This window comes from Garra rufa, chromosome 20, assembly GCF_049309525.1.
Source record: "Garra rufa chromosome 20, GarRuf1.0, whole genome shotgun sequence".
In the NCBI taxonomy this organism is placed as follows: domain Eukaryota; kingdom Metazoa; phylum Chordata; class Actinopteri; order Cypriniformes; family Cyprinidae; genus Garra; species Garra rufa.
The window spans coordinates 28,689,170-28,704,649 of record NC_133380.1 but is presented as its reverse complement, the minus strand read 5'-3'; the positions used below and the strand labels follow the sequence as shown (position 1 = coordinate 28,704,649).

The 15,480-nt window shown below is 45.2% G+C and overlaps 1 protein-coding gene across 1 annotated transcript in view; it reads left to right on the top strand.

The window, feature by feature from the left end:
- The window catches only part of lrp1aa (low density lipoprotein receptor-related protein 1Aa), a 135,451-nt gene that overhangs the window by 50,425 nt on the left and 69,546 nt on the right, over window positions 1-15,480 (top strand). Inside the window, exons 32-37 of the mRNA XM_073825539.1 lie at window positions 7,130-7,264; window positions 7,367-7,496; window positions 7,578-7,704; window positions 9,974-10,125; window positions 10,219-10,343; window positions 12,563-12,937. Coding sequence (XP_073681640.1) covers window positions 7,130-7,264; window positions 7,367-7,496; window positions 7,578-7,704; window positions 9,974-10,125; window positions 10,219-10,343; window positions 12,563-12,937 — 1,044 coding nt within the window. The remainder of the gene's footprint in view (window positions 1-7,129; window positions 7,265-7,366; window positions 7,497-7,577; window positions 7,705-9,973; window positions 10,126-10,218; window positions 10,344-12,562; window positions 12,938-15,480) is intronic.

The window sequence follows — 15,480 nt, the reverse complement described above, 5'->3', positions numbered from 1 at the left end:
TACATTTATGTGTACATTAAAAACACATGCCTGATTCAAGAAGGGGGTCTTAAAAATGGCCAAAGAATATTATTTTACTAACCTATTAATTTTAAGTTACATTGTGCTTTGTTGGTAGGCTATATTATCTACTAGATTGTTGACAATGTTAAATCATTTTTTTTAATTGTGGTTTTGTAAATAATTGAAAGCAAGCCAAAACTGTAAAAAGCAAATATTGGCTATTTAATTTAAGCAATGGTGAAAAAAATTGGCAAAATACACAAAACCGTGTTCGGTAATCAGCCTTTGGCCCAGTGTTTAATTTTGTTCGGCCTTGGCCAAGAATTTTCATTTTGGTGCGTCCCACTTCATTTGTATCCTTGTTTATTGTTTTTCATTACTTTTTTGGATTGTAGTTTCAGGTTTATTTTATTTTATGATTATGTACTTTAATAATGAATTGAAGCATTTTTGTGCAAATGTTCTTGACTACTTTCTGTTGTTTTAATTTACTGTATTGGGTATTTATGCTGCCTTTATGTGCTATCGGAAATTTCCTGTTTCCCTTTTATGAAGTTGTGATTACAAGCTTGTTGCATTCAAGTGCTTTGTTGTCAGAAAGAATAAAATGTAATATTCAATTGCTTGGTAACCAAAATTATTCACAGCGCTAGATAGCCGATTTTGAAATTTTGGTCAGATACATGTTTATTTCACTGTTTTTAAAACATACAATATGCTTCAAGTGATTATTCATAAATACTGTATAAATAGGCACTACTTTAACAACAAGACAAGGGGAAGTAGTTGTTGTTGAAAAAAAAAAACGAATAAAGAATAGCACTGACTGCAGCAATCGTTGTCTCCTCCACAATGTTTAAAGTTTATGGCCTGCTCAACTCGGAAACGTCTAGGTTACGAAGGTAACCCACGTTCCCTGAAGGAGGGAACGGAGACGTTACATGGGATCTCGCCCGAGAGACCGATCATCTCTGAGCCTTATATAAAAAGGCCAATTGCAAATTGGCGAGTGGACGTGCGCGCCGGCCACGCCCCGTACATACGGGTATATAAGATGGCCGCGCGCATCACTCAGTTAGGCTTTTGCTGAAGAGCCGGTCGAGCCGGCGTCAGCGCGACGTCAGGACGTGGCAGGGGAATGTAACGTCTCCGTTCCCTCCTTCAGGGAACGTGGGTTACCTTCGTAACCTAGACGTTCCCCTTCAGTCGAATCACTTCGACGTTACATGGGAACTAGCCCTATGGAAAAGGCCACGACCCTGACGCCGCGTTACGCAACAACTTCACGTGCTGACAAGTATACGTGCCGGGAGGCGAAGTGTAACGTAACCTTCCCAACGCCCTGAGGCCCAATAAGGGGGCCCTTCCAGGGATGCCAGTTGTACTGAAGCATGGGTTGGGGGGGCGGAGCACATGAAATCTTTACATGTGGAAATGAGAATAATTCAATATATCCATAAAGGTTTTTAGGGATACACGAGGGAAACAGCGGTCTCCTCCGCTGGAATAATAAAAACTAAGCCACAACCTGCGGGGCGAAGGAGACCCAGGCAGGATCACAGTCAGGGACTACTCCGCATCTAGGCCGGACTGCGGGGCGCGGAGGACCCAGGGTTCGCCGGAGGGAACATTCTGGGAAATAGCGCACGGATCCACGTGGGAATGGTGCAGCAAGCCGACACCAGCCATCCTCCCGCTCGCCTAAGTCTTATGTCAAGACACGGGAGGATACGGCCTCTACGCGGAGGTTGTAAAACCTAGCGAAGGTGTTGGGTGTCGCCCAGCCCGCAGCTCTACAGATGTCCGCTAGTGAGGCGCCATGAGCCAACGCGTAGGATGAGGCAACACTCCTAGTGGAGTGGGCATGAACACCTAAGGGGCATGGCTCTCCCTGGTATAAGTAAGATAGGGAGATGGCTTCTACCACCCAATGGGCCAACCTCTGTTTGGAGACAGCATTCCCTTTCTGCTGACCTCCGAAGCAGACAAAGAGCTGCTCGGTGCGCCTGAAGTGCCGAGTACGGTCTACGTAAGTACGCAGAGCGGGGCAGAGCAGCGCAGAAGCTGGGTCTGCCTCCTCCGGGGGCAGAGCTTGCAGGTTCACCACCTGATCGCGGAAGGGCGTGGTGGGAACCTTGGGCACATAACCGGGCCGGGGTCTCAAGGTGACGTGAGAATCTCCGGGCCCGAACTCAAGGCACGTTTCGTTGACAGAGAAAGCTTGTAGGTCCCCTACCCTCTTGATGGAGGCCAGTGCAGTCAGGAGCGCTGTCTTAAGAGACAGAAATTTTAGCTCAACTGAGGCAAGTGGCTCGAATGGGGCGTCCCGTAGGCCACGGAGGGCGACGGAGAGATCCCAAGAGGGTATGAGGTGCGGTCTGGGAGGATTAAGTCTCCTGGCACCTCTAAGGAACCTCACGACCAGTGGGTGCTTACCTAGGGATGTTCCATCAACTGCGTCATGATACGCCGCAATAGCAGCGACGTAGACTTTGAGAGTCGAAGGGGACAGCCTGCGCTCCAACCTCTCTTGCAGGAAGGAAAGCACTACTGCAATCGTGCATCTCTGGGGGTCCTCATCTCGAGAGGAGCACCAGTCAACGAACAGACCCCACCTCAGAGCATAAGCCTGCCTCGTAGAGGGGGCTCGGGACTGAATGATGGTGTTTCTCACGGCCTGGGGAAGACCGGCGAGGTCTGACGCGTCCCGTCCAGGAGCCAAACATGAAGGTTCCACAGGTCGGGACGCGGGTGCCAAATTGTGCCCATCCCCTGAGAAAGAAGATCTTTCCTCAAGGGGATTTTCCAGGGAGGGGCTGCCGCGAGGGAAATGAGTTCTGGAAACCAGGTCCGGGTGGGCCAATAAGGCGCGACCAGCAAGACCTTCTCCTCATCCTCCTGGACCTTGCAGGGTCTGTGCAAGGAGGCTCACTGGGGGAAAGGCGTACTTGGGCCCCGGAGGCCAGCTGTGTGCCAGGGCGTCTCTGCCGAGGGGAGCCTGGGTCAGAGAGAAAAAGAGCTGGCAGTGGGAGGTTTCGGGGGAGGCGAACAGATCTATCTGAGCCTGGCCGAATCGACTCCAAATCAGCTGGACTGTCTCGGGGTGGAGCCGCCATTCTCCAGGGTGGGTGGACTGCCGTGAGAGCTGATCCGCTGCACGGTTGAGTTCCCCTGGAATGTGAATGGCACGCAGCGATTTCAGCCACGTTTGACTCCAAAGGAGCAGACGGCGGGCGAGTTGTGACATGCGAGGTGAGCGAAGGCCGCCCTGGCGATTGATATACGCCACAGTCGCGGTGCTGTCGGTATAAACAAGCACGTGCCTCTGACGCAGCGTCGATCGGAAGCGACGAAGGGCCAGAAGCACGGTCAACAACTCGAGGCAATTGATATGCCACTGCAGCTGAGGTCCTGTCCAGGAGCCCGAGGCTGCTCGCCCGTTGCATATAGCACCCCAACCCGTGGTGGAGGCATCGGTGTGCACCACGACATGCCTGGAAACCTGTCCCAAGGGAACTCCGGCCCGAAGGAAGACCGGGTCTGACCACGGACTGAAAAGGCGGCGACACTGCGGGGAAACGCCAATCCGAAGTGTGCCACGGTGCCATGCCCGTCTTGGGACTCGATCGTGTAACCAGCGCTGAAGCGGTCTCATATGAAGCAAGCCCAGCGGCGTGACCGCGGCCGCGGCTGCCATATGCCCCAGGAGCCTCCGAAAGGTTTTGAGAGGGACCGCTGACTTGTGTCTGAATAAGTCCAGACATCTCAGCACCGACTGCGCGCGCTCGTTTGTGAGGCGGGCTGTCATATTGATCGAGTCCAGCTCCACACCGAGAAAAGAGATCCTCTGCACTGGGGAGAGTTTGCTCTTTTCTCGGTTGACCTGAAGGCCCAGATGGCTGAGGTGCCGGAGCACCAGGTCCCTCTGCTCGCACAGCAGATCTCGCGAGTGAGCTACCAGGAGCCAGTCGTCGAGATAGTTGAGAATGCGAGGCCCCGACTGCCAAAGAGGGGTCAGGGCGGCTTCCACAACCTTGGTGAAGACGCGGGGAGAGAGGGACAGGCCAAATGGGAGAACCTTGTACTGATACGCTCGACCTTCGAAGGCAAACCGAAGAAAGGGTCTGTGACAAGGAAGGATCGAGACGTGAAAGTACGCGTCCTTCAGGTCGATGGCTGCAAACCAATCCTGGGGACGAATGCAGGTTAGCATGCGTCTCGTCGTGAGCATCTTGAACGGCAGCCTGAGAAGGGACCGATTCAGAGCTCTGAGGTCCAGGATGGGTCTTAACCCACCGCTCTTTTTGGGCACGATGAAGTAGGGACTGTAGAACCCTGACTTCATCTCGGCTGGAGGGACTGGCTCGATTGCGTCCTTCACCAGTAGGACTGCAACCTCCGCACGCAGGACAGTGGCATGCGTGTCCGAATGGACAGTAGTAAAGTGGACACCTCTGTACCTGGGCGGACGCCTGGCGAATTGAATCGCATAGCCGAGACGTACCGTCCGTATCAACCACCGCGAGGGGTTGGGGAGCTGAAGCCACGCGCTCAACCGGCTCGCTAGCGGTATCAAGGGAACGTTGACCGACGTGACCGCGGTGGGGCAGCCTAAGGGGGCGGGGGGAAGGGGACTGACCCCAGAGAACGCTGAGTTCTGGGGGAGAGTCTGGCCGCGAGAGGCAGCGCTTACCTTCTTCCCTGGATCCCGCGCTGGCGATGCCGGGCTCTGAGTCCGATGTCGAGGAGTGTAAGTTCTGCTCGAAAGGGGAACTCGGGGCCGAGGCCCCAGAGGTGAGGAAATTTGCTCTCTCTGTGAAAATGTGGGTACCGCCGACCCGTAGGCCGGCGGCGATGTTAAATTCTGTGTGCACAGAAGCTCCCGGCCCTCCACCAGGAGTGGGGAAGTTGATGTCACTGTCCCCCGAAGAGCAATCTCCACCACCTCTGGGTTGCCCGCATCAGGGACGCCTCGCAGATTTCTTGCGGGGGGTTTTCTTGGCCGGTCCCTGAGAGGCGGGCGGCGCCGCTCTCCTGCGGCCGGCTCTGCGCCGGGTAGCCATCCCGGCTTCGTGACCCTGGGCGGGAGCTGGAGTTGACCTACTGGCCGCAGGGGGGCGCCCTCGGCGACGGGCAGGCGGAGGCGGGGCCACCGGCGGCGGGATGTTGACTTCGCGGCGGGGCAGGATATGTTTGATGGCCTCCGTCTGCTTCTGGACTGCCGAGAATTGCTGGGTGAAATCCTCGACAGTGTCGCCGAACAGGCCGCTCTGGGAGATGGGGGCGTCGAGAAAGCGAGCTTTGTCGGCGTCCACCATCTGAGCCAGATTGAGCCACAAGTGTCGCTCCTGGACCACGGCCGTGGACATCACCTGACCAAGAGACCGCGCCGTGACCTTCGTCGCTCGAAGGGCGAAGTCGGTGGCGGCGCGGAGTTCCTGCATCACTTCTTGATCAGGACCACCCTCGTCCAGCTGTTTCAGCGCCTGCGCCTGGTAGACCTGTAAGGTGGCCATGGCGTGGAGGGCAGAGGCAGCCTGTCCAGCAGCGCGGTAGACGCGGCCCGCAAGGGCGGACGAGTGCTCACACGCTTTGGAGGGTCGATGCGGTCGGTCCCGCCAGGTGGTGGCGCCACGCGGGCACAGATGCACCGCTACAGCGCGCTCCACCTGGGGAACCGACTCGTATCCCCGGGCTGCCCCGCCATCGAGGGTGGCGAGGGGGGAGGAGCTGGGGCGGAGACGCGATGAAAACGGCGCCCGCCAGGTTTTGACCAGCTCCTCATGCACCTCCGGAAAGAATGGAACGGAGGGAGGGCGCGGCGGAACCGCAGGCGCCCCCCTCAGGAACCAGTCGCCAAGCCTAGAGGGATCGGCAGGAGGTAGATCTGACACCTCGAGGCCGATCCCCCTGGCGGCACGGAGGAGCATAGCCGACAGCTCAGCGTCCATGTCAGCCGGAGCAGCAACCACGGGAGGGCGCTGGCCCGGCGAGATATCCGCCTCGCCGTCAGACTCACCCTCTGACGCAGCGACAGACATCTCTTCCTCTGGTGGAGCGCCAAAGGAGATGCTCGGCCCGGATACCGGGGAAGCATACTGCTCTGGCCACTCAACGGGGCCACGCTGGGGTGCAGACGGCCGCGGGGCTTTGGAAGCCGGCGGCGCGTTCTGCACTGTAACCTTTAAATCCCCCCTTTGCCTCGCCACGGCGGCCGAAAAGCACTGACGGCTTAACGACGGGCCGCGGGGCGCAGAGGGGAGCCGTCTCGCAAAAGAGCGGCGGTTTTTCAGCGTGACCATGGTCATGCACTCACAATGCTCGCATGAACCATCCGTGAACGCTGCCTCAGCATGTTCTAAGCCCAGACATGTGAGGCAGCGTTCATGTCCATCCTCAGAGGTGAGGAAACTGCCACATCCAGTAGCGCACGGCCGGAATACCATCCTGAAAAGGACGCTTCACGGCCGTGAGAAATTGCTCTTTTAGATCCTGGTCTGCCCAGGGAGGAACCGCGGCACTCTGTGCACTGCTGGGGCTGCTCGCTGGAGCGCAGGAGGCTTTTAATGGCCGTTAAAACGGCCGCCCGCAGGATACCGCTGACGGCTGCCAAACACTCTTTTAGAAGTCTCTTATAGATGGCAGCACGTCAGCAGAGAAGAGCTTCAGCAGGAACGTGAAGTTTTCTTGAAGTTTTTTTTTTTTCTTAGAAGGCTCGATCAGAAAGGCTCTGAAAGCAAAAGTCTAACTGAGTGATGCGCGCGGCCATCTTATATACCCGTATGTACGGGGCGTGGCCGGCGCGCACGTCCACTCGCCAATTTGCAATTGGCCTTTTTATATAAGGCTCAGAGATGATCGGTCTCTCGGGCGAGATCCCATGTAACGTCGAAGTGATTCGACTGAAGGGGAACTCGAGTTTCCCAGCAGTAAAAATGAGTTGAGAGGTCATTTATGTCTAATTTCCTATAAGGAACCTTTTATTCACAATAATTCCGATAGCATCATACAGTATCAGTTATATTGTGTCATTTAGCATTACTGTAATAACATTGCTTGTTCCAATAACTGCATTTAATCTGTTCTGTACATAAATCATATGTGTGTTCTTTCTATTGTCATGTAGATAATGACACCATCTATTGGGTTGACATGGGTCTGAGCACCATTAGCAGAGCTAAGAGAGATCAGACGTGGAGAGAGGACATCATCACTAACGGCATTGGCCGTGTGGAGGGCATCGCTGTCGACTGGATCGCCGGTGAGTGTCCAGCACAGACAATTTTGCCACTTTCAGGTGCATTCAGAGATTTATTACAATACTGATGAGCAAAACCTTGCTTTGTTCCTCTGTGTGCTATAGGAAACATCTACTGGACGGACCAGGGCTTTGATGTGATTGAGGTTGCCAGATTGAATGGCTCGTTTCGATATGTGGTCATCTCGCAAGGACTGGACAAACCTCGGGCCATTACTGTACATCCTGAGAAAGGGTACGATCTGAGTAATCCTGACTTCCTGTCTTTTATTGTGTGTTTCTGCTGCCCTCTCCTCATGGGTGGTTGTGTGTGCAGGTATTTGTTTTGGACAGAGTGGGGACAGTATCCACGCATAGAAAGATCTCGTCTGGATGGATCTAACAGAGCTGTGCTGGTGAACGTCAGTATTAGCTGGCCCAATGGCATCTCCATTGACTATCAGGTGCGTATGACATATTTATTGAATATAAGTATTTCCAATACATCATACCTGAAATATGGTTATTGAATTGTGAATAATTTGTTTCACTTTCAATTTACAGCTTTTTTTGACATGAAAGCCATATAGCTGTTTTCAATCAACACATTTAGAAGTGTTTACTTATTAAGAAGGAGGTGATGTGAGGCCAAGTATGGTGACCCACACTAGGAATTTGTGCTCTGCATTTAACCCATCCAAGTGCACACACACAGTAGTGAACACACACACGGAGCAGTGGGCAGCCATTGCTGCGGCGCCCGGGGAGCAGTTGGGGGTTTGGTACCCCTACAATCCCTGCCGGACCTGAGACTCGAACCCACAACCTTTGGGTAGCAAGTCCGACTCTCTAACCATTAGGCCACACCTTCATCCAAGTGAATAGTATTGCAAATTGGATCTAATCAAAACATTCTGAATTTGTATTCCTAAACCTAATCAAATATAATTCATGAATCTTGAAAAGATTTGCTGTCTACCCAAAGTAGCCTACTGCAATACTGTAATAAGCAAGTAAATATCAATCAATTTTAATGAGATTGATCACATTTTAATTCATATTATTTATTCATTCATTCATTTTTTTTTAATTTTTCTCACTTTGTCCATTTGGATTTTTTGCTAACTTTTTTGTGACAGCCTATAATGCATTATAATGCTGTATTTTTAGGCAGCTCCCTGGGTTTTGAAATGTCTATTTATTGATGCCTTTTAGTACTGAATGAAATGTTAAACATCAATTCAAAATCAATTCAAAATATAGCTTGCTGTCCGATTACTGGGGTTCAAGCTCTTTCAGGCATTTAAGCACGTATATAAAAAACAAACAAACATATTTATCAAGCCTGTAACAACCTAAATCAATGATAAAAAAAAAAGTAGCGTAATGTTTTTCACGTTTATGAGTGTTATAGCGTTAATACATGCTTGTTTAGAATCACCTGTTGCATGTGCTCTCCAGGTTTTGTGAAGTTTTGAGTTTTTGTTTAGGCTTTATAGGCTTTTGGGTATATTTGGATAGGCCCCTTTTCTAAGTGACCCCGTTTTAGCTTCCCAAAGGGTAAATTTCAATTTTTTTTATTGATAATTACTGACCTAAATATCATCAGATGATGTTGGCTACAAGCTGATGGTTCATATGTCTTCATACAGTTATCTGATTTCAGTCAGTTTAATCTGTGGTGTTAGCTGCGCATTGTTTGTTAAAACAATGCAATAGTTCTACATACTGAGATGCAGCAAATTTTTTAATCTGATCATTTCAAGGATTAAAAAAAAATCTTGTTTGTCGCACAGACATCAAGAATCAGTGTATGAATCTCAACAATGGTGACATGCTTCATGCTACAATGTATTCTGGGTGCATTATGCAAAACCCCATTGTTGAGATTTATACACTGATTCTTGATGTCTGTGTGTGTCTAAGCATTCAGAAGTTTGAACTGATTTGTGAACAATGTGTTTTAAAAATTTGAGGTAGAAGTACATGTGATCTGATTTTCATTTTTTTTTTTCATTTTTCATTTATTAAGATCCCCATTAGCGCCTGAAATCTGATGCAATTTGATGCTACTGGATCATATGCTGTTGCAACAAATTATTACAGTCACTAATATAAGATTAATAGCGTAGATTGGGCTCTATATCATTGACACCAGCAAGCAGCCAACATTATTTGACCACTTTTTCTCTTGTTGTTTTTGCCATAATAAACATAGTTACAGCAGCTAGACAAAAGCATTGAGTCAAGAGTCAAATTGCCCAACTAAAACAAACATTTATCACCATAATGGTGATACCAAACCAACTATTTTTTTTAACAGACATAAACATCCAAACCTCTGTTAATCTCAATCAAAACATGTGTAAATGTATGACAAAAAATAAAGTCAATCTGGTTTATAATAAGTGAAGCTGGTAATGCTGTTTTTTTAAGACGCAAATGTTGGCTCTTTACTTTTTAGAGAATTTTAGATAATATTACCCTACCTTTCTGGGAAATAAACAAAACTTGCTGCTGAAAACATTCCCAGAACATAAACCATTTCTAGCTGGGTATAGCTTGATTTAACACATTGGTAGCTGTCAGTGTAGCTAGTTTGGAAAAGAGCTGATGGCATTTTTACATTTCACATATTGCATGAAGAAATGTGTTTGCAACTGATGACTCAATATGCATACTAAACACAATAACACAGACTGAAGTTCTCATCATTGTCTGTGTGTCCTGTAGGACGGTTTGCTGTATTGGTGTGATGCACGCACAGATAAGATTGAGCGCATTAATCTGGAGACAGGGGAGAACAGAGAAGTGGTGCTATCCAGCAACAACATGGACATGTTCTCTGTATCTGTGTTTGAGAGCTACATATACTGGAGTGACCGGTCAGTGTGTGCTTCAACATATTTTGTTAAAAAGTCTTACATATAACTATACATATGTAAATTGCACATCACCCTTTTTTTTTTTTTGTTTAGGACTCATGCGAATGGTTCAATAAAGCGCGGCAGTAAAGATAACGCAACAGATTCAGTTAGTCTGAGGACAGGTATCGGCGTCCAACTCAAAGACATCAAGGTCTTTAACAGAGCACGACAACAAGGTGAGTGTTAAATGACTTTCTTGCAAGAATGTGCTGTAACACAACATGTAACACAGCATAAGTTTTACTGAGAAATGTTTGAAATGTGGTTATTTATTTTTGAAATAATTGAATAAATGTTAACTGAATAATGTAATATATAGGCCTAAATCTTATTTTATTTCAGCTACACTCTTAAAAATAAAGGTGCTTTACGGTGCCATAGAAGAACCCTTTTTGTCTAAATGGTTTCATAAAGAACCTGTAACATTTGAAGAACCTTTCTGTTTCACAAAAGGCAAAAGAAGGTTCTTCAGATTATAAAAAGGTAAGAAAGAGATGCTTCTTTAAAAACCTTTGACTGAATGGTTCTTTGTGGAACCAAAAATGGTTCTTCTATGGCATCGTTGTGAAGAACCTTTTAAAGCACCTTTATTTTTAAGAGTGTGGCTGCCAAAGCAGTATTTGCAAAACAATGATTAATAAAACCAACCAAAATTAAAATGAAAAAAAAAAAAAACATAATTGAATATATGAAACAACCTATAAATCTTAATCTACAAATCTCAGTGATACTAACACTGGTTTGATGTAATGTCCTTGCTGAAAAAAAAGCTAAAGCCATCCTAGGCTGGTTGGCTGGTCTTAGCTGGTTTAAGCTGGAAGTAGCTGGTTTTAGCTGGTCTCCCAGCCTGGCCAGGTAAGACCAGCCTGGCCAGGCTGGAAAAGTGTCCAAAACCCCTCTAAAATCAGCCTGCTGACCAGCTATGACCAGCTAAAACCAGCCTAGGCTTAGGTTTTTTTCAGCAGGAGTTATATTGTTATTTCTTTGATTCACTGCTTAAAGGTCCCATATTGTCAAAATTGAAATTTCCTGGCTTTTTTCATGATAACTGAGGTCTAGGGGCTACGTAACTACCATATGAGTTTCAAAACAGTCAATCCACAGTAAACTGCACACAGCCTGCTTAAAGTAGCTGTTCCTTTTCACGAGCCTCTGTGACTTCCGTAAAAATGTGACCTCCAATTGACTCAGTCACCACCTTCAGGCACCACCCCGAGCACCAACCACCGTCCCACCCTCCTTTTGTAAAAACCCCGACAACATCGCGTCCATGCTATTGCTTAGCAACAACAACACGAAAACAAGTCGAGAATACCTTGTTCAGTCGATAGATGTCGAAACAACATCATTGCACTGGCTTTTGAACAACGTTAATACAAGAGACCACTGGCACGTCAACAGCCTCTTTCACACAGCCATTCCGGAAAATACACGGATAATGTTTCCCATGATTTGTTCCGGAGTTGTTTGATTTGGTTCATTCACAGTTGTTTTCTGGAATCTGTGCGTGCTTTACACACAACCCATAAAGACATGTGACATTTGGATGTGAGATGTAATGCGACGCGTACATTTCACTAAACTGAAACTAACCTGACGAACAATCTGTGCTTCAGCGCTGATAGTGAGGAGCTCCCTGATCACTGCTTCTTTCCACTTTGCATGTATTATTTCGTCGTGAAGAGTCGCACAATAACGTGCATCATCAGTACAACACTGCCTTTATGGCATTTGGTTCTGGCTTTTGTTCACACAACGCTCATTCTCGTAATTTTCCGGAATCAGCGCGCATTGTAAAAGGGCTTTACTAAAGCAACAGTTACGTAGCTTACGGCATTCAGTGTTTGAAAAAGAAAGAAACATTAAAGATCATTCTGAAATATCCTGTTGAGTATCATCAAGCCACAGCAGGCTAGGCTACAAGCATACATGACCGAAGTTACTTGTGGTTGGCCTGGCTGTGCTTCACTCAGAAAACAACAAGCCAATCAGAAGAGAGGCTCATGAATATTAATTAGATGGGCCAAAATCGACCTGTTCTTGACAGAGCTCCTAAATATATTGAGATGGATTTTGGCACTTATACGGCAAATATATATTCTTAAGGACATCAACAACTAAAATAAACCTCCAGAAATGTGTACAATATGGGACCTTTAATAGTGTTTAAAAAAAAAAAAAAACTTTAAATAAACTGTTTATGTCATGTTGTGCGACTCCCCAAAACCGAAACCTAATAACATATATTTATTCGTAATTATTTTTTACTTTGGATATGTAATACTAACTTTGCATATTGCTTTCATGTTAATGCTAATAGCACTGAATTTTACGAACTAGACTGTGATTTCTCTTAGCTGCATTTCTTAACAGTTTTAAACAAATCTCTCTGCAGGAACTAATGTCTGCAAGAACAACAACGGTGGCTGCCAGCAGCTCTGTCTTTACCGTGGTAATGGACAGAGAACGTGTGCTTGCGCTCACGGAATGCTAGCCGAGGACAGTCAGAGTTGTCGTGACTATGACGGATACCTGCTGTATTCAGAACGTACCATATTAAAGAGTGTACACTTATCAGATGAAAACAACCTCAACGCACCCATCAAACCGTTTGAAGATCCGGACCACATGAAGAACGTCATCGCCCTAACGTTCGATTATCGTGGAGGAGGCGGAAAAGGAGCCAATCGGATCTTCTATAGTGACATCCACTTTGGAAATATTCAGCAGATCAATGACGACGGGTCGGATCGAAAAACAGTGGTCGAGAGTAAGTTATAAATGATGACATCTTTCTATTTTAATTTTCTAATTTAAATGTGTCATCTTTAAAGGTAAAGTTCACTTCCAGAACAAAAATGTGCAGATAATTTTCTCACCCCCTTGTCATCCAAGATGTTCATGTCTTTCTTTCTTCAGTCGTAAAGAAATTATGTTTTTTGAGGAAAACATTTCAGGATTTCACTCCATATAGTAGACTTCTATGGTGGCCCTGAGTTTGAACTTCCAAAATGCAGCTTAAATGCAGCTTTAAAGGGCTCTAAACAATACCAGCCGAGGAAGAAGGGTCTTATTTAGTGAAACGAGTCGTTATTTTTATTTTTTATTTTTTTAAATATGACAATTAATATACTTTTTAACCTCAAATGCTCATCTTGTCTAGCTCAGCATGAACTCTGGTTCAAGTCAGTTAGGGTATGTCAAAAAACATACCATCTTATTTTCTCCTCCAACTTCAAAATTGTCCTACAACATTGCAGAAGTACCGACCCAGTGTTTACAAAGTGAACGTGCAAAGAAGATCAAACACCCTTTACAAAAAAAGGTAAAACAGCGATGTAGGACATTTTTGAAGTTGGAGAAGAAAATGGGATGTGATGGATGGGACCTACCCTATTTTGATCTACCCTACCTGTCATGATACACAGAGTTGAGGCAGAGCTAGACAAGACAAGCATTTGAGGTTAAAAAGTACATAAATTGTCAATTCATGAATTTTTTAAAAATGTTTTCCTCAAAAAACAACATCTTGGATGACAAGGAGTGAGTAAATTTTTGTTTTTGGAAGTGAACTTCTTCATTAATGAGCTAATTTTTCAAGATTTCTGTCCTCTGTTTTGCTTTCTGTCCAGTTTCTTCAAAAACTCCTTTTGTCCATTACATTTTCAGAGTGTTTCTTAATGTTAGGATGAATGTTTCCTGACTCATATTTCAATTCTACACATTTTCAGGCTGCATCCTTTTTCTTAGCAGAAGAATTTATGGTATTTATGGTAGTTGTACTCTTATTAATATTGCAGATATGTCAGGCTGCGATTTGAACCAAGGGTATTAACTAAAATTAAAACCATAACAAATAAAATAAAATAAAATAAAAAACACTTTTTTATTACTTCAAAATAAAATAAATTGAAAAAAAAAAAACATTCATATATTTTAGATATAGCTAGTTGCAAAGACAACATTTCTCAATTTCTCTTGGTTCTTATTTACCTTGATGTACTAAACTAAAGCTAAAACTAAATAAAAAATGATTAACATTTGTGACCACAAAACCAGTCATAAAGGGTCAATTTTTTGAAAAATTGAGATTTATACATCATCTAAAGGCTTTTCATTGATGTATGGTTGTTAGGATAGGACAATATTTGGCCAAGATATACAACTATGAAAAAAAAAAATGGAATCTGAGGGTGCCAAAAAATCAAAATATTGAGAAAATAAAGTTCAAATGAAGTTCTTAGCAATGCATATTACTAACCAAAAAGTAAGTTTTGATATATTTATGGTAGGAAATTTATAAAATATCTTCATGGATTATGATCTTTAGCCTAATGATTTTTGGCATAAAAGAAAAATCGATCATTTTGACCCATACAATGTATTTTTTGCTATTGCTACAAATATACCCCTGCTACTTAAGACTGGTTTTGTGGTCCAGGGTCACATTTTAACAAAAAAAAAAAAAAAAGTTTAAAAATGAAAACAACGAATGAAAATGAAAACATGAAAACAACACATTTAAGACATATTGCAGTCGATGACAACACGTTAATAATTTCAGCATTTTACGTACACTGTTTGTGGCACAGACATTAACGATTGATTATGAAAAGAGTGAGAAAGGTTTATTTTTTTACATCGTAAGAACTTTGTTATGATATTATAGTTATTTTGCAGTTCCCAAACGAGTCCAAATGCTTGAATATGCAGTAGTGTTTCGTAGAGGTTTGATCGCACCACTCTCCTATTTAGCTTTTCATTACCAGCTCACATCTGGATAGAAAAAAGGCAAAGACTGAATCACCGCTGTAGCTGGCGGACACACAATCAAACCGGACAGGGAAAGTCTGAAGTCACGGCCAGTTCCTTTGTGAGAGCACAATAAACTCATTCTTTTATAAAACATTTGGCTCTCACAGCAAGAGAACTGAGATGTGCGTATCTGTTTATTCTTCTGTTGCCACAAACACCATAAGAACGAAGGATAATTATGATAATTGCGAACTCTCAACCAAAATGCCTCCTGAAAGAATGTTGGCTTCCTTCGCTGACGTGAAAAAAGTTGCTCTGTCTGAAACTACAATCAAAACCAGATTCACTATACATCCTTTAGTTTTATTTACTCTATTTTTAGGCACAAATGTGGTTTTGAACAATAGTGTTTGAGTTTTATAGAATCGTTTATAGAGTCCTGTCTGTACAAATATATTATCCATTTGTTTAAAAATTTTTGTAGCGAATTTAAACACTGAATTCATAGTTTGCAGCTTATTTATGGAGGACCCCAAAATGTAGTATTTATTTACTGGT